This window comes from Phalacrocorax aristotelis, chromosome 9 (genome assembly GCF_949628215.1).
Source record: "Phalacrocorax aristotelis chromosome 9, bGulAri2.1, whole genome shotgun sequence".
In the NCBI taxonomy this organism is placed as follows: domain Eukaryota; kingdom Metazoa; phylum Chordata; class Aves; order Suliformes; family Phalacrocoracidae; genus Phalacrocorax; species Phalacrocorax aristotelis.
This window is the reverse complement of record NC_134284.1, coordinates 26326123-26350381: the sequence shown is the minus strand read 5'-3', so window position 1 is coordinate 26350381 and position 24259 is coordinate 26326123. Positions and strand designations below refer to the sequence as shown.

Sequence of the window (24259 nt, the reverse complement as noted above, 5' to 3'; positions counted from 1 at the left end):
AGCCAATGATAACGTCAGAACATGTACCACACTTTGGAAATGTTCTGATTTATAAATGCAGATTTATTTAGAACTTTTAAGGGCAGGTGAACAGGGGTACCACCTTTAATACAATAAAAAGTGACATTTCAACATAAAACTACATTTAAACAAACTTCTCCAGTTCTCTGGATAAGTCAATTCTATTACCTATTAAAGCAAGTCAGAATTCCACCACTTAAGATTCTGTAGAACAATTACTTTATTTACAAACACTTTTCTGTACTTCCCAGTAATACACCATTCTTGTTTCCAATATGCATGCCTAAAATAGGTTTTACTGTGAATTAAAAATCTGATCGACTGAGACTTGTCTCAGCTTCTGAATATCTTGAAAGCTACTGCTAGATCAAAGATTTAATAAATGTCAAATCCATCAACATCTGATGAGGGAGCTCTTAAACTAAAACAACATTCTATGTTCCCCAAAACATAAGGACGATTTCAGACTCTCAAAAATTTACCTATATTGCTCCTATAAAAATAAACTGCCTACAAGGAACCTATCAGCATGTTGCTTAGATATGGAAATCCAGCTTGTGCAACGAGACATATTTAAATACCACTGATTTTTGTCTCTTAACACACATTTTTTAATGTTACTCTTTGCCTCACATCAATTCCCAGCCTAAAGAAAATTCTGAGAACAGCATCCATAATCTAACGAACTACAGTTTCACAGCTGTACCAGAATGTACAAGAATAAACGCAGTGTAAACTTAATTTTCTCTGTGCATTTTCACATCTCAGCCACCTTATGCTAGGTACTGAACAATTGCTACAGTACCAGACCTTGCAAGTATACACTCAAATAACTGAAAGCCAGATCTAAATCAGAACTTGGTGAAATTCTACCTATACCTTTTTGTAACAACATCCCTGAGCAAAGAATGCTTCTCATCACAGAGAATTTCATTTTTATTTGTGTTCTTGTGTACTGCTTGTCAAGTGAAGTCTTATAATCACTTTTACTCTACTAGGAAGGTCAGAAATCTGAGACCATCAACTATGGTGACTATGTAAACAGAATTAAAAAAACAAATGTTACAATTACAGCAAGAGAGATTCAGCTTAATACAGTTCAATGTGAAATATTGCAAACACAGTCAAGTTATATTTCTACATGTAAGGTATGACTTTCTCAACCTCTGCTCTATACCTTTAACCAATAACATGCTGGTTATCAGCCAACCTACTCATATGCCAAGAACAGCAGTAACCCTAACTAGGCTTGTCATGTGCCATTGCTAGTTATGCCAAGACAGAATTTGTTTTTACGTTGTTTCCTCTTTTCCTCTCATAACAGATCACACGGTACCGGAGAAGGATTACACAGAAAGATGCTGTTTCTCTAGTCAATTGCTGTGCTTATGCTTTCTCTGCACAACATTTAGTTCTTATGACGGTATTTGCATTTCTTATATCAATTTAAGCAAATTAAAAAAAAACAACATAGCAAAGGTTACTTTAGTATCAATGGTATGCAGTGAGTCTGAATTTTTAAATGCAGTATCTGAACATCAGAAAAAAGAAAAAACGTTTCCCAGTCAGTGCAGTAGCTGGTGTTCTTGTAGAGAGACAAGTGTGTTTTGAAAGTCAGCCTGTTTTCTTTTTTGACTTACTAATTCTGGCTGAGAGGCCAAGGCTCTACTGGCAGATACAGAGAAGCACAAGAAGAGTTATTATTCCACATTAATGTATGGAATCTTGTTCTATATATACAAGAAAATACTGCACCTGCAACATAATCATTGGGACTTGACTTTTACAGTATTTACAGGTTGTCTCCCGGTATTTACAGGTCTTCTCTACATGGTCTGGCAAATCCTTTCTCAATATTTTTTCTTTGCAATCAGCATGAGGACATGAGAGTTCTTCAAACTGACAATCAGTTTTCAAATGCATCTGAAAGATTAAAGAAAAAAAAATAGTCAAGGCAACTAAGTTTTGTGCATGTCTTCTATCCTTTGAGACACCCCACGTTAAATAACTCAGAACGAAAGTAAGCAAAGTTATTTTGTGCACTACGTTGTGCAAGAGCAAACACTAACAAACCTGCTCAGGAATACATTTCTGACTTCACACTCCATTTACTAAAACAGCAGATTTCACTGTATTATAGATGTATGTGAACTACTTTTACACTAAAAGCATTCTATCACAGTCCAAAATTCCACACAGGCTATTTAAACAAAAGCTAAGCATTCTTTTTCAAGGTATATTATTCCACATAAACATAGATGCTGCTGTAAGTTGTTTAAGTACCTGAGCTTGCTTGTTCAAATCAAGTTTAAGTACCTTCACATCTCACTGCAGACTGCTGTCTAGCCATCCCTTCCAACTGTTATTTTTGATTTTTGTATTACTGCTATGTTATGCCTTCATGAAACAAAGCTACAAGTTATTTTGTACAAGTCGGAAGAAGCCAAAGGTTTAACACCATGCGTAAGCCACTACTTACATGAGCGGATTAAGAGTGGTAAATAAAAACACACCAAAAAGGATTTCAAATTTCTCACATTTGTAAAGTACCCACTGAGATTTTTCCCAGTTTTAGTTCTCTCTCCAGTTCCCCATTGCTTCATGCATTTACATTTCTGAGATTTAGTGTCACACAGTCACATGATTTTTGGCTACAATTCCTTATAGCTCACCAAAAAGTTGAGTTTCGAAACAGCTGAACTCTATTCTGTTATTTATAAATCAGATTAACCACCAGTGTGAGCAAGTCCAGAAATGGACTGGGGTTTTAACCGGCAATATTTCTTCTCATTCTTTAGCTCAAAAGAAAGCTTACGACTATGTTATATTACTTACCAGTAACTGACCCAAAGATAGTTGTTCTTTACAGCCCTTGTTTTCATTTCTACAGTATATTTGAAGGGCAAGTAGTTCTCTCCTGCAACAATTATCTTTAAACACCTGAAAAATCAAAAATCACTTTATTTTAGAAATTTAAAGACATTCAAGAATATACAAGTTCAAATGAAGTAAAAGCCATGCAATTTGGCCAAAGCAGTGTCATTTAATTCTAGCTTTATGTGCCAGAAATAAAATCCTACCATTCACCTTCTCTTGAGCATGCACATCACTATGCACCTCTACTATGAAGCAGCCCAGTGAAAGAGAATATTTGGACAGGTGCTCTACTACTTTTTCACTTTGACCATAAATATAATAAAGTGAAAGGTACAAGAAAGGACTAAATTTTTTGCTATTTGTTTGCTAATAATAAGCCTGCATAAGCTAGAACTCTCTACATTGTTTGGGAAGGTGGCATGTTAGGCACAATACCATAAGACAAAAAAAGCCAAAGCACAGTGGTTCAGAGAGAAGGGATTTCACGGAAGGCAGTCCCACAACAACTAGACAGGTTAGTTGGAACACCTACTTGCACTTCAGTAATAACACAGAATTCAAGACATTTTCTAAGGTCTTGGACTAGAGGAGGTTTATTATTTCACAGATAAGCAGGCTTTAGCCATCTCTCCATTTTAATGTTTATAAGCCTTTCCTTGCAGTTCTATTATAGACAAAAATGCCGAAGTTAGAAATAGGGAGCTCAAGTTTTAGATTTTTCACCTCTTATGGGTGATACCCCATAAAAGATAAGGATACAACAGAACTGTGCTCTCAAGAAGCCCCTTTGTTAACAACAGGAACTGGGGATGAGGATTTAAGACCATTACTACTATTTTGAAGTCCAAAACAAAGGGATAAAAACTTCTAGTCATTTTGCAAGTGCTTTCATGACCATAAAGAAATAACAAAGAACCAATCTCAACCTACGACTACTTCTCCGACAGAGATCTGTGATACTGTGTACGCTGCAGGGATACTGTAATTACAGTGCAGTTCTGCCTGCTAATGTTTAACAACAAAAAAGAACTATGATCAGATCTGTCCAGCGATTATAAATACAGTTTGTCCAGTACCAGTGAAGAAGGAAATGCTGGAACCATTCTCATCCAATCTCATCTGACAGAGGTCACAGATTTCTGTTTACTTTTCAGATGCGTATGTGAAATTTAATGACTCAACAAATTTCATTTGAATAATCAATTTGCCAGCACTGCAGTATTTTTTCCAAAGTAATTCACAGGATTACTAGGTACAGTTCTGCTGACTGAAGTTAAAGTAAGAAGATAATTCTTAAAGTTTATCCAAAACTGTCTAAAAGCTCTTAAGTGATTTTGGATGTGAGCACTCTATGGGAAGAGAGATGTTTCCAGTTTCATGAAAATCACTGACTTGCACGGTTAGTCTAATGCGTACTTAATATACACTGCCCTTCTTGTCCTCCTCCTGTTTTAGAGATATCTGAAGTTTCATAACAAATGTACATATTTATGTATGTTGGGAGCTAGAAAGTAAGAGTTAAAATGACAAATAAAGTAGGCATCATGATCTGAGTTCCTGGAGACCCCATCCATGTCAAAAGTGAATTACACTGAGACTGTTCAGAGAACCATTCTGAGTCAAGACAAGGAGAGATTGAAGTACCCACTAACTTCTTGAAAACAATTACTATTACAAGTATTCATTTAGGCACGAAAGACTACTAACACGAAGAATTTACTAAACACTTTAGAAAAATCTAACGTAAAAACTGCATAAACCATGACCTAAGTAAAAAAGAATCTTCTCTACCCTCAACCTTTCAAAGGCAACACAGAGTTTTGCTGTGAAAAACAGTGAAGAGGGTATCAGTGAAGTAACTTATCCATATAAAAAGAATCTGATTCTATTACAGTTACTCTAACTCCACTCTGTTCTTTAGTGAAGCAGTAGACACTGGTCTGGAGCCAAATCAGGAGTAAGGTTTGCCAGATCTATCACATCTCTGCATCTACAGGAGATGCAGTATTTTTTTTATCATCCTCCCAGTTGACAGGAGGACAACTGCAATGTGTTGCTGCAGCTCCCAACTATGAAAACAAGATGTGACACCTGGCTGGACAGTTAGGGAAGAAGCTGACATGTTTTCTACCATGTGGTTAATGCTAAAAATGAGCTGTCTTCCTATATAAAATACATGGTTTAAGGTTTTACAACAAAACCATCTTCCTCAGCTTACTAGGCTTATGAAATAATTACCATAAAGCAATAACATCTTACATACGCCACACAATTGAATACTCTTGAATAAGAAACAACAATACCTTATCTTTTACTATGCTTTCTTGACACGCTGTACATTTTGGACTGGAAGAACTGGAGAGAAAAGATAACAGAAAAAGTATTTTAACTCATCTGAATTTTTGTAGTACAAAAATTTCCATTTATGAGGCACTTTATGATTATTCAACATATTTTAAAATCATTAAAAGTGGATATAGTTAATTTTTGAAATAACATCATGTTATCTCATCAATTTGAACACTGAGTTTTCAGTGGACAGTATCTGGCATTCCTAAGGAAATAAGACCACTACAATTCCTCCAGTCAGCTCCACAGTGGTTTTCTTCAAGGTGGCAAAATTCATTCCGTTTCACAGGCAAAATATTGTCTCTTCAATTACCCAGTCCTTTTTCAGACAAGACCTAATTAAACTTCACTTTCTCCAACACTTAATAATAACAAATTTATGTCCACCTCCTTCAAATCTGTTCTAGTTTTAGCAACTGTTACAGACCCTTGCTCCCTCCTTTTTCTTAGCTATTGCCCGTAGCTGTTTTGGTGATCTCATTACCAAACTTGTGATCTCTTAGACAACAGGTAGGTTGAGGAGCAGCGGTCTGTGAACAGAAGCTGGAGTGCAGGAAACCTGGGTTCCTACAGCTGTTTCTGACTATGACCCGTCAGGCATCCTAGTATAAGTCATTTCATTCCCTTTTAGCTCCTTTTCCCATGTAAAACGGGGACAATCATATTGATCTCCCTTGTAAAGGACCGAGATCTATGGATGAAAAGCACTAGGTAAAAGCTAGGTGAATTCTCTTGTAAAGCAACTCATTGACAGGCTACATAAGTTGTAAAAGTTTGATTATGGTATATAATCAGTATGGTCATTTCAAATCATCTCACCGGCTTCTGCTCCTTGAACTGACCATTCTGTGTCTCATCATATTTCTGAGCATCTTAACTACTTTGCAGCTTCAACATCTCCAACATTTTTCTTAAGTAAAAAAAAAAGGGACGGGGGAGAAACTAATCTACTTGAGGGCATACAATGTTTAATACAATGTCACGCTTTCCTCGCTCTTACTGAATTCACTCAGGCATCCCACTTGCTCTTTTAAACTACTGCTGCATACTGAGCAGTCATCTTCACTGTGTCATCTACACTGACTCCCAATTCTTTGTCCTCAAATAACCCGAGAACAGAAGCTGCTAGCATATAATCAGTGTGTGTGTCTGCAGCAGCATATCAATACCAAACGAAAAATTTTTGTGCCAAATACAGAAACAATGTGAACTTGTTTTGCTTCCAATTTTATGGCACACTTTTTATTTCTCAAAAAAGGAGCTGCAAATTCAAGTTTAATACACGATTTGTTTGCGACAAGCACTGAAAAGTAGTGAAATAACTTGAATGAAAGAGCAATGTGGTAGATGGTCTTACCCATGTGTCCTTTTCAATAACAGACTGGCTGGAAAGTCAGGAAGGTAAAATTACACATATTCCAGCTGCGCTGTAATAAGCACATGTGCATATCTCACAGCAGGGAAGGAAAACTGCCCAGATTCCAGCAATGCCAGAATTGTTACTGCTTAGATTTTTAAGGATCTGCTCTGTCCATCTGCACACATCTGAGCATGGCAGGTGCTTACTTTTCTGCAGTCACTGTTATTAACCATAGAAGAGTCTTCCAAACACATATATTCAGAAAGAAATAACTGCATTTCTTAGACACAAACTACACCTTACCTGAAAATGTGTATTGAAAGAAAAGTTGGTGGGGGATTTTGGTGTTGTTTTACATTTGACATGCTGTAGCACAAAACCTACAGGAGTAGATTAGTGAGCTATGGACCCTTGTATTTGCCCAGTACAGAGGTTACTCTTTATCATGAGACAGAGTAATGTAACATCCTCCAACCTCTTTGCCATGCTGTATGTAGTCTTGATTTATGTCTACCTGAGATTATATTTCACTTGGAAATATCATAAACTAACACCTTAAGTCAGGTTGCTCACAAAAAGTGAACAGATCACTAAGACCCTCTAAAGTCAAATCCTCTCCCTCAGTAATCCAGTGTTGCACAGCCTCTTCTGTACCTCTGCTTTCCTAGTAGTAAATGGAAGTATTGACTGCTTATTTATCCCAGGAGACTAAAGCTTGCAAAACGGTCTCCAAACATTAAACCAAGTTTTGAAATCACACTCGTGAATACGATCAGTAGCAATGCATCAAAGTTGAGAAGCAAAGAAACACACTTCTACTGATGCACAGATACTTCTTAAAAGCTAGATACTCCTTGAATGATCACACTTTTATTCCTACCTAGACTGGGAAAGACTGCATCTCCCAGCATTCATTTTATCCCTATAACATTCACTCACCCACTTTGTACTCTGGCCCAAAAATCTCAGTAATAGAGAAGCAGGCCTTCCTGACCTTCCTGGAATCCACAAAACATACAAGCCTCAGGACATACAGATAGAAGGGTTACTGGGAAAGGAAGTTCCACAAGCAATTACATTTATCCAAGGGTCCCACCACTCAACTGTAAGGCTGGGTCCACAGCTAGGTTAGGTACCATCGCTCTGAGGAAACTCTGCAGATTCACTTGCTCACACAGCCACAATTTACTAAATGTATTCTACACCAAACTAGCCATATTAGCAGTCATGTGAAATAGCTGCTCAGTCTAGGCTCCACAGGCAATGAAATTCTTACCTAACACATCACTATGTGGGATTAAACCACTTTAACAATTGTTTTAACAATATAGATGGAAAGCTTAGTTATCTCATTCTGAACCAGACTAGAACACAAATGTTTGCACCAGCACACAAGCTGAAGGCTGCTTCAAGCCAGATCATTAGCTTAATGTATTTGTAGAGCTACAATGGTGTTCATGCTATTTGCAGCAGTTCACAAGATTTAAAGGTATCAACATATTCTATCACAACAAACAACATACCTTAGCAAGGCATTCATGCAGGTCTCACAGAATCTATGTCCACATTCAGTCTGTTTAGGATTGCATAAGATGAGATGACATTTTTCACATTTATACTTGTCTTCCACTGCATTTACAAATTTCTCTTTGTAGCCACCTTGCTCTGGAACATAAATGGATGCTGAAGGACTGCGATCGGGATTGGCCCTTTGTTGTACCATTTCTACAGATAAAGGGGGTTCTGTCTTCTTACTGGTGTCCATGCTCTAAAATAGTTTCTGTGAAGCAAAAATGAGAAAACTGCTGAGAAATGAAGACCTCTTCCACCTTTCCATTTAAATAAAACAAATACAGCATCTCTGAGAGACTATGTAAAACCAGAAAGCACTAAGAACAAATGCACATCCACTCATCATGTGAACATAATACATACATCACTGCCTAAGTATATCAAGCGCATAAAATCTGTAAACTATTCTACATTTTTCAAAGGCTCTAGAACGGCGAGAATTAAAACCTATTCCTGAAAGCTAAGTGTTCGTTAGTTATGGGCATCAGTCTAGGAACAAATAAGAACAGAGCTTGCATTCCTCCATACCCTTCTCTCTCTCTCTCTCTCTCTCTGAAAACTGTCCTTAATACTGAAGTTGTATCATTAGAGGAAGCAGCAAGGGGTGTGGTGGAGAAGGTGCACCAGACAGTACCTTGCATGGTACTACTCAGATGCTACTATAAAAAGAACACAACCGCCAGTGTCCTATACAGGATATCTGGAGTCTATGCAGCTCCACTGCCAACTTTTCCTGTCTAGCCCACACAACAGCAAAGTGTAAGACATACTGCTTTAAGTCTGTTTTAGAAAAACACAACAGGTTTTTACTTATTAAGCACTGTCAAACCTTTTCATTGTACATTCCCACGTGAAGAGACAGGCAATACAATTCTAACTGGCAGAACAGAAAGGCTTATATATCATGGCCACTTGATTAATTCACCACGACTAAGCAAAACTGACAGGCAGCTGAGAAAATAATTAATGCAGTTGAAGACTGAATTACAGTACCTATTATCTTGGACTATGATTCTTCTAGGTCAGCATGCAAAGCATTAGCAGAGTAGCAGAGGAAGAATACCCCAGGTTAAATTTTAAAACCTGTTATTGGTAATTTCCTTGCTTATCTTGTAGTCAAACAAGTGTAAGTGGCCTTAAAAAACCTCAGCACATGAAGGAGAAAGCACAGTTGGAGGATACACCACCTATTTACACAAGGGAAATGCTAAGCTATTTACAAGAGAAAGGCATACTTCAGTTCTCCCTGCATGTTAACTGACCCTTGAAATATAAACTTCTTCCACTGCTCTACAGTCGCCTCAACTGCTACAGTTATAATTCAACTTTAAGCAGCAGAACGAAGAAATGACACCCAGTTTAATTCTCATTTTTGAAAGTACATCCACCAATACCACAAAGGGAGTCCAATGCCTCACATCCCAAATATGCAAACCTTCTTGCACACAGTTTTTGTCATCTCTTATCTTCCCTTGCTAAGCCCCAAAAAAGTACTTGTAATTAAACATATTTTCTTGTAGATCATTTCTGTATCTATACTTTTGGTATAGAGCTCTCCACGGAGACTAAACAGCCAAGGAAATTTCTTTCATTTGTGATGCCAACTGTTATTTCTAGAAACAAAAGACAAAATCATTGTGATTCATCACTGATACCATTTCATGGCTTTACCAACACCAGCTGAGCAAGGGTAGAGGTGCTGAGTGAAGAATCCCCACTTCATTGCTCCCTTGCCCCAGGGGAAAGCCTCTCTGTATCTCCACCAAACACAGAGCCCAAGGAAACCATCCTCATAACTCAGTACATAGATCCAATGATTGGGTCTTATTCACAACCACAATAAAAAAAACAAACACCAAACCCACAAAAACAGACCAACAAAAAACACACACACACAAACACAAAAACAAACACCAAAACACCCCACCCAAAACAGCATCTGCAGTAACTGAAAGGGAAATATAAATTCTGGTCCATAATTTGAATTAACATCTGGCTGCTCCTTGTCTACTCTTCCAGGACTGCAGTCTAATGCCTTGGCAGAACAATATCTGAAGCAACAGAAAAATCAGTGTTGAAGTGAAAGTAACTTACACTTCCCATTGATGAGGGAATTCAGATTATTTTATATCTGGGAAGTATGCAAAGCCTGAACTAGTGTTTTAGCAGCAAACATTTAAAAAAGCAGATAACGGCAACACTGAAGAGGCAATTCAAGAGATTGCAACCAGCACACAAGAAATGAGATGTGATGCCAAGAACAAGAGTCTGAAAGACAATGAGGTTAAGAGAAGTGCCAAGAGTAAGAAAGGAAAGCAACTGACAAAAATAGTCTAGCTTTAGAGGTTGCCCAAGGCACAACTGCAATTGCTAAACATCTGTGGCTGGGCAGGAGGGAACCCATTCATGAGCTTAGGACCTGGCACTGTGTTGCAGTTGTAAGAGAAAAGGAGATAAGCAAGAGAGGAAAAAAAGTGCAACTCCATAAACATCCAGACTGGTGAAACTTAGCTACCTATGGATTTGCTTCTTGTGCGCAGTTGTGGGAAATGCTTCATTTGGAGCTTGCAGTTTAGGAATCTTTAAAGGTGTTCAGCCCTCTGATTTATGCTTTGTAGACAGACACTAATGCCTCTTTTCCTTCTGCAGTTCCATATTTTTTATAATATTCAAGACCTCTACTGTTCTGTCAACTCTTGAAGTCAAAAGTCAACTTCAGTCATGTTGACTGGTAAGAACAACACAGGGAATGTGATTTTCCTTAAAATGCCAGAATAAAACAAGGCATGGCCTGATTCTAACCCACAAGAAATTCAGATAAAGAGGCACTAAAAGAGATGCTGACAGGAGAACTGGCAAGTCAAGACAGCACAAAGTTCCTGAACTTACAAGTCATACAACACAACTACTGAACATCTGTTTTCCTGTTAAGTTTCTTCCAAACAAAAAGAAGCCAAAGATGATTAGAGAGGCGAAGTCTTCCAATAGCACAATTTCTTCATGGAAACTGAATAATTAGTCACAAGGAGGGAGGCAGGGGTGAGAAGGAGAATAGTCAAGATTTAACTGAGAAAGAGTATGAATGCCAAACGAGCAGCAGGTGAGAGTTTCATAGAGATACGAAACTGCTCAAGGGCTGGACTGTCAGCTGTCAAGAGAGATTTCATACCAAAATAAACAGCACAGGGCTCCACTTTCGGAACTCACATATTGGATATCTTGTCACAGAAAAGAACCAGAAAGCACACTGATAAATAAAGTTTACTATACAGTATGCCTAACAGTCAGGTTTGTATGCCTCACATTTTATATTTTTGTCTTATGAAGAAGTATACAGACCAGAAAAGCTAAACATGTGCAGCACCAGAATAGCCAGCCTGGTGAGGAATTCTCTTCCACAGTACTCTGAACCACCAGCATTTTCTTATGCAGTAAAACTAAAAGGCTATTCATGAAGCGCTGCAATAAAATACAACAGAGAACTGAGCTTAAAAGAACACCGAAACCTCATTACAATGAAAAAGCTGCATTTAACAAGGGCGTGGGGAGATGTGACGTCTATTGAACTGCACACAGACATTTGTATGCACAGAGTTACAGCCTCATGCACCTGAGTTACATGCTCTTACACCTGTACATGGTATCAGCGGTGAACCCAAGTGCAGATAATGCAAACATTTCAGCTGCCACTCTTTTGCAGACAGCTTTCTATTATGGTTTACATACCACTACAGGGTGACATCTGCGATGTCTTCTTTTCCTTTTCAGGAACCTTTAACAGCAGGACTCAGATTATACCCCCATAATCATGTTTCAAACTGCCAACAAGAAGCAATTTTGAAGTCACACCTCAGTAAGATACTATTGCACTTGCAGCAGTGAAGACAACACACTTCCAGAAAGCAGGGAGAAGAGTCTGACTAGAACTTTCGAGATAGGCCAGTTCTGGTGGGGGCCTCCGATTCCTAAAGGCATGGCAAGCTGCCATCAAGTCCAAGACTCCTGTTCTTGTTCAGCGAGATAAATCTTAACTCCTAATTCACCACTAGCTATTTCTTAAGCTCCAGTTGCTTATCCCTGGGAAATATCATCACAATAAAGAATACGACTTTTAGATGTCTTTTAAGGCTGTTACATCTTGGACAATCACCTTTCAGGACAGATAAACTCATAAAAAGAGACCGTCACCAAGGTCAGTTCTGTTCACTGTTGATTACATTCTTTCAGCCACCTGTCCTGCACGCAGCATATGCCTCTGCGGAGTAACAGAAGCAGAGATTGTGTCGTCAGATGGGTGACACTGCTTGCTCCAGTCTGTCATGTCTCACTGAGCTCCACTTTTGTCACTACTCTTTGTTCAATACAAGTGGTACTCAAGTTTCTGAGGCTGGACATCAGTTAATATTTCAGGTTGTATATACTATAATAAAGGTTAGAACAATTTGTTGTTACTTAACTCATAGTAACATTAGCACAAAGGCTGAGAAACTGGAAGCAAAAGTGAATTTACCAACAAAGATGTTCCAAGAATTAGACAGCATGGGAGTTCCCAAATGAAAAGCATTTTGCTCCTTCCTTGTTTAGCAAAGATGCTGTTCTCACCCCCGAGAGGGCAAACATCCTAGAAATCTGCATTACTGTTCTGTATTATACCACATATACTTTATATTTGCTCCTTGGGAATAAAAACAATTTGCAACCTAGAAATACAATAAAACTTCCATAAAAATTCAAAATAAATTTTCATTAAAAAGAAAAAAATTTAAACTCTTACACAATCTAAAACACCCAAAAATTTGATTGCAAAAAGGACCACAGGATTTTGCATGTAGCAAGCTCTGCATGAAGACAGTTTCAATATATTGGCAATACAAAGCAAATAAGCTTTTGCCAAAGTTGTAAAATTCAAAAAGAGTCAAGAATTTACTTGAAATTGTTTTGTTACACTACCAGAGAAGAGGATAACAGAAGACACAATCTAATTTGGTTATTACTCAGGACAGAAAAGCTTTTCAATCAAATTACAATTTGCACTGAGAATGGAAGTTACTCAAACAGAACAGCACTGCATGCACAATATCTAAATGAAGCTCTTAAAAAGGAACCTGAAATCGGACAGGGAGCTAAAGATCACAGTAGTAAAGTGACCAATGAGATAAAACCTTTCCTCTTCAAAAAGTAGTTTGTATATTTCTACCTAAAACATGTAAAACCACACAAACTTCAGCATCTCACCCTAACTAGGTAATTTTTTTTTTATAGCATGGGGTGTGGATTTTTTAGTCTAGCTTTTAATGACATAGGGCTTGTGACTGTGCTGTCTCTCCTCCCAGCCTCTCAAAATCACTTGGGAAACAACTGGACAGATAGGTTTCATGAAAATGAGCAGCTAGACAGGAACAGAAAGAGAAACTTAATGTAGTGTCCCAGTGAGCAAGAGACTGCAGAAGGGCAACCTCAATCATCATCACTTCTGTGGGGCCTGTCAGTTGGCCAGTCAGTACTCAATTACATCCATACCAGCCAAGACCACCTGCTCCCTTTTGTCCAGGCAAACTTCACGGTCTTAGTCCCCTCCAATATTATAATGGCAGGGGGTGGGCTGGAGGTGGGCGGGGTTTTTTTTAGTTTGTTGGTTTGGTTTGGGGGTGGTGGTGTGGTGTTTGTTTTTTGAAGAAGGGGGAGTAGGGGTACACAAGGGATGTAGTAGGAAGATGATTAGTAGGAAACCAGACTTCACTGTTTCACTGTTCACAAAATTTTCTTCTGTACTTTACAGGATACCCTCAGAGAGCCAGATGGTGGCTATTTCCAGCTCTTCAGCCTTCCTAGCCCATGCACTTTCTATCACCAAGAATTATTGCTTCAAGTTATCACACCGAAATCTATCTTAAAATTATTAAAACAATCTGAACTTTTGTCTTGTATTTCAGCATTGTATAGCTTCTGAAATTCCTAGCACATACTTACTCCAAAGAACATACATCCTTCTTTCACCATATTTTAGACAAGTCTTCTCAGTTCTGTGAACTTTCTACTTCTGAGTGTGATTATAATATGCAACATATGCTGTCATACCTTGATGACTGGTTAAATCAGTAACACAAGCTGAAAGCAGTATATTGGTGACGACGTGTTATCAAATTACTCAGTGCACACCTGTCAAAAAAATTAAGCTAAGGAGGGAGACTGGCATGGGAATTCTTGACTCCACAGCTCTGAAGCATGAGGGTGCCTTGCTACAGAGGCCCATTCCCACAACAGCCAGCCACCCTTCAGCCTGGCATTCTGGTAGAAGCCCCACTGTTCAGCCCAGACAGGGGCACAGAAGAACAATGGATAAATAAAATTCAAATACTCCTCAAAAATATCTAGGCAGTGACTGAAGCAGCACTGCAGTGGCACGTTTGCAAGCAGAGGACCATCCCTCAGTTTTATCTTGTGTGAGGTCAGAAGCCTTGGCATTTTCCCTCCTCTTGTTTGTGCAGGGGAACTACTGACATATTTTCTTTCCTCCATGCACCTGTCATGCTAGAGGCACTGTTCACTGTTTCTATACAGCATATATAGGATCAACCAACCAGTGTGGAGGTATTTCCAGTACACACTTTAAGCGGAAATTCTGAGGGGGGAGGCTGAGGATAAGGTTGCTGGTCACCAGTGTTAGATAAAACTAGGCAGTGAAAAAGGCGACGCAGTTCCTTATCATGCAAAACATTCAAACACTAAGTCTAATTCCTATACAAATATAAAGGCAGCACTGGTATTTAAAACTACTTTTTCCTTGTGTTAAAATAAATTGGGTATTTTAACTACTTTCAATTTTGCCCTATACTTCCACTAGCATCCACCTTCCTTGCATAAACTAATCCAAACCAACTGTAAATAAAATCATGAGATCATACGTGTAATAGAAGACATGAAGATCAGTAGTAAAAACCACTACTTGCATATAAACAGGTAGGACAGAAGCATTTGAAAGCACACAGAAGGCACTGAGTATTCTCTGCACAAGCAGCTTCTGCCATCTGCGATCTCTTCACAGTCACTTATGAGCACAGTATCCCAGAGATGCTCGGGTTGGAAGACACCTCTGGAGGTTACCTAGCCCAACTTCCTGTCCAGAGCAAGGCCAGCTTCAAAGCTAGATCAGGTTGTCCAAGGCCCAGTTTTCAAAAGCTCCAAGGATGATGATACCACAACCTCTCCAAGCAACTTGTTCCAGTGCTTAACACTCCTCTGTGAGTTTTTGTTATAGCAATTATGGTGTGATATTCTTATGTAGAAAAAAGGCCTGTCCCAATACATGAACCTCTATTTTCTCAAGCAGCTAAACCAGATTTCACCATAACCTTTAAAGTCTCTATTCTGTAAAAATTATAGAACAAATAGCAAAACTACTTTTGGTTTGGATGGTACAGGCTATTCCTTCTTTTCCTATCTGAACTAGAAAATCAGAAGTATAACGAAAAATGGTATCTTGATATTCTTGCAAAAGAACAACCATGCATGTCACCTGAATCACAAACATCGTGTACTTCCTATGTTCTAGCTTGCAAGATGACTGAATAGCAGAAAATGAACGGTAAACTAAGTTTCACATTGTTTTATTCTTTTAATTCTTTATCACGTTCCTTGGCTCTATTTCTTTCAAGAATGAGTCCACACATCCATGTGAAGTGTCTTACAGGATTAAACAAACCAGCATCCCAGTACAGGGAACTCAATTTAGCAAGCCTGTGAGACTATTCTTTCATGGAAACAGTTCTAATACGTACTCCCTCCTGTGCGTAACAAATTTCTGGATTTTAAACAGAAAAGATAGCATTGGACAGATGTACAAAGTAATTACATCAGTTTTAAGAGATAAGAATGGGAATATTTATAAATAATTATGTAGTATTCATCTCTTTTGGAGTATCCAAGAGCCCAGGGACTGGCAGTTTTAATAACTACCCAATAACACATTGAATAGAATTAACTTTCAGGCTAACATACACTGCACTGATGAGAATAAACACTTTAAGAGGGCTTTAATTTGAACTACTAAAAAAAAGACAACCGAAAAGTAATTCAGAGCAATTTAGGAAAGCTGATTTTTACCTGACACTATGTTCAACTATTACTTTTTTGAAAGTTAACAGCATTCTTTTGAATCATGACATATGGGCTAGCAAAACGGCTTTAAGAATCAGCCTGAGGCAGTAGTAAAAACAAAGTGTTTGTATTTTGACTTACACTTGCTATCTACAGCTCTCAGTAATTACTTCATAATCTCAGTGGGCTACCAAAACACAGTATAAAGTCATTTGAAGTGCAAGAAATCAAAAGCCTCTTTTAGAAATCAAAAGGCCTCTTAAGCTTTGAAAGCCTGGGTCACAAGACAACAGATAAGAGACAGGCAGTCCAAGCTCGCCCTGTGTTCTTTCTTCTGCATTTTGAATTCCAATTTGGGTTCTTGTTGGGTGCAGGAGAGAAAAGAGAAAACACACAAGGTTATTGCATTTCACCTATGAAATTAACCCCCAGCTGGGGTCCAGCTTCTTTTAGTAGAAGCATTTAAAGAACAGGAAAGATCAAAAGACAGTCAGATGATGATAGGACAAAGTATACTTTAATCTCTTCCTCTGCTGTTCAGGGGAAGTCCATGACTGATATATGTATGCCAGCCCCACGTGGAGGATGTGGATCAACACTGTGGGGTTTTTGGGGGTGAGTTTGTTGTTTTTGTTTGGGCTTTTTTTTTTTTTTTTTTTTTTTTTGGTAACTTCTGGCTCTGTTTACAAAGGAAAAGTTCTAATCTACCACAGAAGAAAAGTTTTTCAGATCAAATACTCTGCGAAATGCCATGATAATCATAGTATTTCAAGTTAAAGGTAGTTTCCTTTTACAAAATTGTTTTATACATGCTTTGAAGAGAGAACTAGCAAAACCAGTTTATATCTGCATGCTGAATACTCTGTTTTTTATGGAAAGCTATTTCCATCAGTCCAGATTTCCTTCACTTCTCATTTTACAGCAAGCCTAACATTCCCTTTACTTTTGTCACACAGCATCAAAGTCATTGGTTCACATGTTACGAGTGGTAATGTCAAATCACGTACAACCAAAAGAGGAGTCACTCACTATGTTTCCCACTTATGCCTGCTATGACCAGGAAACAGTAAATTTAAACTACCCATGACAAATCCTAACAAAGATCAACAAGGATTAAGGCAGATGGCATGTCCAAATCATTTTCGCTAAAGTATATAGGCCTAGAAAAAGACGTCTCATTCTGTAATGACCTGAAGAAGTCCCCTTTCCCTCCCAAGGTGTGCCTTCAAAGAAAATCTGCTGCATGATTTATCAGAAACAACATGCTTTTAAATTATATCAACCTAAGACACCAAAGTCTCTTTATCTCTGAAATCACCAAGCAGGAATCGAAAAATCTTGTTGTCTTTTATAGTCAGTCTTTTTTTTTATTAAACCAAGACTTATCAGTGTACACTGTTCTTTTCCACTCTGTTAATCAAAAAGATCCTCAGTTTCAAAACTAGTGAAATTTCAAAAGTCTAGCGGAATAGCAACAGATATTCTTCAAATCACAGTCTATCTATCTACTCTGCTGACTGGCAAGCACATGAAGAATATTTTCTGCATTGCCAATTTCTGGCAGAGTGCATCTGTGCTGACTCTTAATGAATCCAGCCTTGAAGTCTTAAAATTCTTTACCTCATCTTCTGCAATTATTAGAAGAAAGTATCTGAAGGCAAAGGTGTCGGAGACCAGCGAATAACAATTAAAAAAAAAGCCCACCACAAAGCACTTCAAAAGGCTTATTATAAATAATTACAGGAAAACTGCTTTTTCAAGAATCCCAAAAATATCAGTTCATCTGATTTTAAAGTGCAGCTCATGTTTAACAATCCTCCCAGAAAATTCTGAACACAGCAGAGTATAGAGGAAGCTGGTAAATGAAATAGAATGCAACTTCAAGTATGGCTCTGCACTTTTTGAATTCAAAATGCTAAAATGAAGTCCTGTGGAACTAGAAACGGTTATCCCAGAGAACCAAGATCACAGTATCTCACTTCCACAAGAAATCCTTTCCACTCTACCCAAAGTAAGTTTTCTCAGTCTACATCCAAAGCTCAAAAAAACAAACAAACAAAAAACCCAAACCCCAAAACAACCACCAAAAAACTCACAACTGACATCATCTATTCTGCCTCCTATGGAGGCTAACTCACCCACAGAAAACATTTCCCACTCTCATTTTATCCAGTTGACCACTGCATAGTATCAACACAGATAAGCAAGAATTACTTCTTCATACTGCCCTATCAAAATCTAGAAACTAAGAACAGCAAGCGACATCATCAGAATATTTTATTTAACATTAAACTGCCTGGAAGACATACATTAATGAACAAATCTCAACCCCTCACTATTCTTAAGTGGATTTTTCCACCATTCCAGATGACATCTTCAGCTTTGTCTAAAAATCATTGCTTCTTATTCAGGAACAAAAAGGAAAAGAGGGCGTAAGGGCAAATCGCTTACCATCTGGTTGTATTTTATTATTTAGCAGAATTTGGAGGAAGTCAAAAACATTGTCCACTTGTTTAATGAAGTGATGGCAGGTTTAACTTCAGTGTTTGTACTGTATACTTCACTGTTTATGTTGTATTTTCTATGACCAACATCTTGAAAAGCCAGGGATGGGGGTGAGGGGAGGGAGGTGGTGTTAAGATTTTTCTATTAGAGGAAAAAAACACCCAACTGGAGCACATTTGTAAATGGAACCTGGCAGAAAAAAAAAAACCACCACACAGAAAAATAAAATAATCTAAAAAAAAAAAACAAAACACCAAAACACCTGTGCTAGTATTTCTAGTTATCCTAAAGCGCATTCCAGTTTCTACATCTCTAGTTAAAATGTATTACTGAAATTGAGTTTTCAAGAGCAAAAAAACCAAGGTTTGGAAAAAGTCTTTGACCCTTAATTCAGACTTGTCGGAATATTCAGAATCAGAATTTCACATTCACTCCTACCTAAAGCACTTTTTACCTTTATAAAAAGGTGCTCATGGAAGAAGCTGGGTTTTTGTAACTGTAGATTTAGAGTCACAAAATATGTTTCCCAGCAGTGTAAGAAAGGAAAGAACTTGTTGCATTATAAAGATCCATGTAGGCACAGTCTAGATATGCAGAATGCAAAGAATAACTTCCAATTGGAGCAAATGTCTGCCCTTCTTAGTCTTAAAAGAATAAGCTGTCCTCCCCTCCCCAGCCCATAAAAATTTCCAATTAAACTGCAGTGCAATGCTTTATGATCTATATAAAGCAGTTTCAGGATGTGAAAGCACTAGGTATAATACTATAGGCAAACAGCTAGAGAGGTCAAGGTACCCTCATCTCTGTACATAAGCAGAGCTACAACAGTAACCTTATAAAGCCTTCTGTGAAGAATGCTTTCTTCTAACTGCTTCACATTGTTCTGAAAGCTCTTGTACTGCTGCCTTTAGAGGAGCTCAAAGAAGTGTCAAGTTGAATCCCATTAAGAAGATATACAAATGCACTTCCTACAATACAGCATGAAGTCCCGAAACACATCAAAAATCCCACAACATGCATCCATGAAGCCAGGCACAATCCAGTTCCTGGGATTCTTTTCTATCATTTAACAGCTTCTACAACACACTAGTGATTGGCTCATAGCCTACAGCACAGACTGACATCCTGTCATAATTTCATTCAAGCCTACGTAATAGGAGTATTAGTTTTCAGCAGAGTTGAAAGTTTTCTAGCAACATACAACAGTGAGATGCTTTGGAGTTACCTTTTAAATTTATTTTTCCCTTCTGTTTCCTCTATAACTCTGCTAACCCTGAAAGCAAATATTTTGAGGCCAAGAGAAGAAAATTCCTACTGTTATCTCAGATCAGCGAGTTTCGTACATTAATCATTCCGCGTCAGAAATTTGTTTTCCTTTTTTTATTTGGTTTTTTGTTTTGGGGTGGTTTTTTTTTGTTTGGGTTGGTTTTTTTCTTAATCTTCCACTTTTCAAGACAGCTATTCAGGGGGAAAAAAAATAGCAATTTCAAAACCAGCTATACGCAAACTCACACTGGTTTTTTTTCTTTATATAGTTTTAGTAATTTATTCACCTGGGCATTAACTACACCAGAGTTTTCCTAATCACTGCTATTACCAGCATAGCCATTGGCAAGTAAATATAAATGAAGGTAATCCCATTTTGGGACAAGGATACATTTTGTTATCAATCCAAATGGCTTCTCTGTCTCACTAAGTAAGGAATTTCATTAGTGTGCTTACAGAGGACAGAGGTCCACCAACAGCTGTAGTTTACGCAAATCCACAGTATCTAAGTTCAGCTGAATGAGGACAATCCCAATTTTCTTTCTTCCCATATGAAAACTTTAAATCTTTAATGATATATCATCACCCATTTTTTTTACCATCTCCAGAGGTTTGGGTTTTTTTATTTTTTGAAGTGGCCTAAACTGAATACAACATGTAAGTAAGAGCTCATCTCTATTAATACAAACTTTCTGTACTCTCATACTATCCTTTATATAGTCCCCTTTTTCTCTCTACCTGCAGAGTTTTGAGCAGTAGTTTCAATCAACCCCTCCACTACCACATTCAAGTTCTACCTTGAAGCACAACATAAAAATCCACAACGCAGATTTTTGCAATATATTTTCCTGGCATCTATCTTTCATCATAGCAGCAGTGCAACAGAAACTAAGTGTTCTACATGAAAATTCAGACCAAAGTCATCAAAATGAATGCTCATCTCACAAAAAGCTGTATTACATTTCTGATGTAAAGAGAATGTATGTGTATGACCACATGCTGAATTAAAATCTAAGGCAAAAAAGGGAAGATTTCCAGCAAAGTTTGAGGTGGCAGGCAAGTAGAAAAATACTCCACATAGATCCTACCACCTACTTCAATGCAGTAAAAAGACCCCTCAGGTGAAATATTCTCCTCTGTCCAAATACTCATGCTTTAGGAGGAAAAAAAAATAAAAATCACAAACTCCTTAATAAATGTAGTCTCCTAACCATTAGCCAGCAAGGTCATAAATTTTGGACTGAGTACAGTCCAGTTCAGTCATCCACTCAAATAAAAGGCAAAAAAAACCCCAAAACCCTGTGAAAGAATGTAGATCAATCTAGAATTCCAATATTTCTAATATGCCAATATTTCTCCTCCAAAGTTTATCCAACTTTATCAGAATTTTCATGCTTGACAAAGGTGAGATTTTTTTCCAGCATCCAAAACAAAAAGAACAAGAAAGAAATTTACCATACCACAGCCACATAAAGTAGTGGCAGTGCCACCAAGGAATTTGACATAGATGTGAATATAATTTCAAGTCAAATTACAAGCATTAGAAGGTGAGTCTCCAAACTAGAAGTAACATGATTCCATAAAGTGTATGTATTTTCTTAGAATCTACTCTTTATAACAGGTTTACCTTAAGAACAGGTTACAAACCCCTTTTCTATTTAAATACCTCATCAGTATCACAGCTGCTGTAAGAAGAGCATAAATGTTGAAATCCTTGCTAGTTGTTACCTTCTTCCCAGCCCAACCTTTGCCCTTACTCACTGCCTCTTCTAACCTTCTTCCCAGCCCAACCTTTGCCCTTACTCACTGCCTCTTCTAACCTCTTCACTAGCTATCTGCTACCAGGTAAACTCTGTATCAGTCTGGAAATTATATTCTTTCAACATAATGATTCTTCTTGAGAGACAACTGAAGAGATTACAATATTAAAAGGGGACTGGTTAGTTTAAAATAAAAAAAAGATAAGAAAAAAACCCCACAATACCCAACCAAAACTTTCCAAAGTTCGTGCAACGTTTTTCTTGATAAAATTTGTATACTTCTTTTCTATACACTAACACCCCTCCTCCCCCCCATTTTGGAAGACTCTGTTTACATTTCCTTCATTTTATTTGAATCTCATTTGACCAACTGCTAGAGAAGAGAATAGGCTTTCTCAATGCTCTGTTGGGGTTCTCTTTACTCTTGCCAATAAGGGAACCTTTGCTATAGTCCGCCCAGTTTCCTTCTCTGCCCTAAAGAAAGAGAAGTTGAAGTTACAGGGTTTTTGAATGAAGGTAACATAACAGGCTTCTCAGCATCTGTAAAGTTAGTCTAATGAAACTGAAGAAGTATCATACTAATTTTTAATGATAAATTTTTTAAAAATAACATAAATAACATTTGATGTAACCTACCAACATATCATTTTCAAACCATTGTTTTCCTCTCGTCCACTATTGTTCACAAAGAGCTCTCCACAAAACAGCATTATAGGAGGAGATGCACAAAGTAAAAATTACAGCTAGTTTTTCCTGCCTTCACACACATACAAACTGCTCACCCAGATATATAGTGTGTCATTAAAGACTGTACAAAATCTTCAGAGCAGTACCATTTCCTTTGTAACAGTTTGTTAAATTCCATTTGGAAACATCAGCCCAATTCTGGGAAAGTAACTAATTGCTCTGCAAGGTGTTTCTTAAAAAAAAAAAAACAAAAACAAAACAACCCAAACCAAACACACACACAACCAAAACCAACCTACACCCTTTGACAATATTCAAACAGATCATTAGAAGAAAGCAACCTGGTTTGGGGAAGCTTGTTTGATCCTGGAGTTTTTACAGGCACGGAGAAAAGATTCTGAAAGCACAATTAATACAAATCTCCATCAATCTCTATCTATATGCATTCCTAAATGCTGATAGCAAAGTTTAGATGCAACAAATGCTACAACAGTGCCCAGGCCACCAGTACACTAAATCTGAAGACCCCACAGTCTCTCTCATACTTACGCTTCAAGGACAACATTTTGTGACCACATTGCAGTAACATCACCTGACCATTTACAATATATACCATCAAATCACATTTCTGCAAGAATTTTAGTTTCTCAAATCTTGTCAACGAAGTTTGCATCCACCTACCACAGAGTCCAACAGTCCCAGTGAACTCTGACAAATCTGAGCAGCTATTCCGTAGTGCCAGAGCAGCGATGTTCCCAGATGACACTAAGCAGACTGGCACCAAGGGCCCACCTTGGCAGCGTGTTCCCAGCTGTCATCCTGCACAGAATGCTGCGAAGATGGATCAGCCTCAGCAGTTATACAGAGCTGGTTATGGAAGTTCAGACAGTCACAGAACTGCATATGGGCCACTAAATATGCTGGGCTCTCATTCCCATTACCGTGTCTAAAGTAAGTGACTTTATAACACGAGACCAAGATAACATTTATCTCACCAGGAGAAACACAACAAACTTCCACAGCTATAGATGAGTCTTTTTTGTGGCTTTCTGAATTTTTTGACCATTGTCACATGCTACAATTCACCTTTGGTCCTCAGGGGATGGAAAGGAAAGGCTACTGCTACTAACAAAGCAACCGCCATGCTACTTTGGACCAGAATCATGTTAAGCACCAGGCTAATGAGTGGTTACAGACTCTGGCAAAAAAAAAAAACACCCACCAAGGAAAGCCCAATCTGGCTCATTCTAGAAACAAAGTAACTGGAAAAATAGCCAAGCACTGAGCTTTATAGAAAACTACAGGAATAAACTCCTACCTAAATGAAAAGATCTGCAACTGTACAACACCTTCCCCACCAAAACAGTATATAAATTGCAAATCAGCCCATAATTCTTACAAATGTCACGAATGAAGTACGAATTTCTGCACTAAACATTTCCTTAGTAACTCAGCAAGAAATTTAAGTTGTAAAGCTCTGTTAAGCTCCCATCCTGAGTTTAGACACCAATTATGACTGCCCTGGTCACTGTCCATTCATATTCTTAGCTATAAAGCTGAATTTAGCGCAGGGAGTTTCTCACTTCCAGCCTCTCCTTTCTCTCCCAACCCCTTCTGATACACAGAGAATTCAGGTGCCTCCCAGGTTTCATTCTTACTGAACAAGTGCACTCCACAGCTGAAGAGCAGATTATGACAGTGCTATACCCTTAAAATTCTGGCATTAAAAAACCATCTGAAGACACAGACAAAACATAGAAAGGAC

At 38.0% G+C, this 24259-nt stretch overlaps 1 protein-coding gene across 3 annotated transcripts in view; it reads right to left on the bottom strand.

The window, feature by feature from the left end:
* TRAF3 (TNF receptor associated factor 3) overlaps positions 1-24259 on the bottom strand; it is a 68145-nt gene that overhangs the window by 23333 nt on the left and 20553 nt on the right. For all 3 annotated transcript variants that reach the window (XM_075103967.1, XM_075103965.1, XM_075103968.1), the window contains 4 exons: positions 8131-8387; positions 5202-5253; positions 2857-2961; positions 1777-1944 (listed from right to left, as the gene is read on the bottom strand). In XM_075103967.1, coding sequence (XP_074960068.1) covers positions 1777-1944; positions 2857-2961; positions 5202-5253; positions 8131-8372 — 567 coding nt within the window. In that variant the 5' untranslated portion in view covers positions 8373-8387. The remainder of the gene's footprint in view (positions 1-1776; positions 1945-2856; positions 2962-5201; positions 5254-8130; positions 8388-24259) is intronic.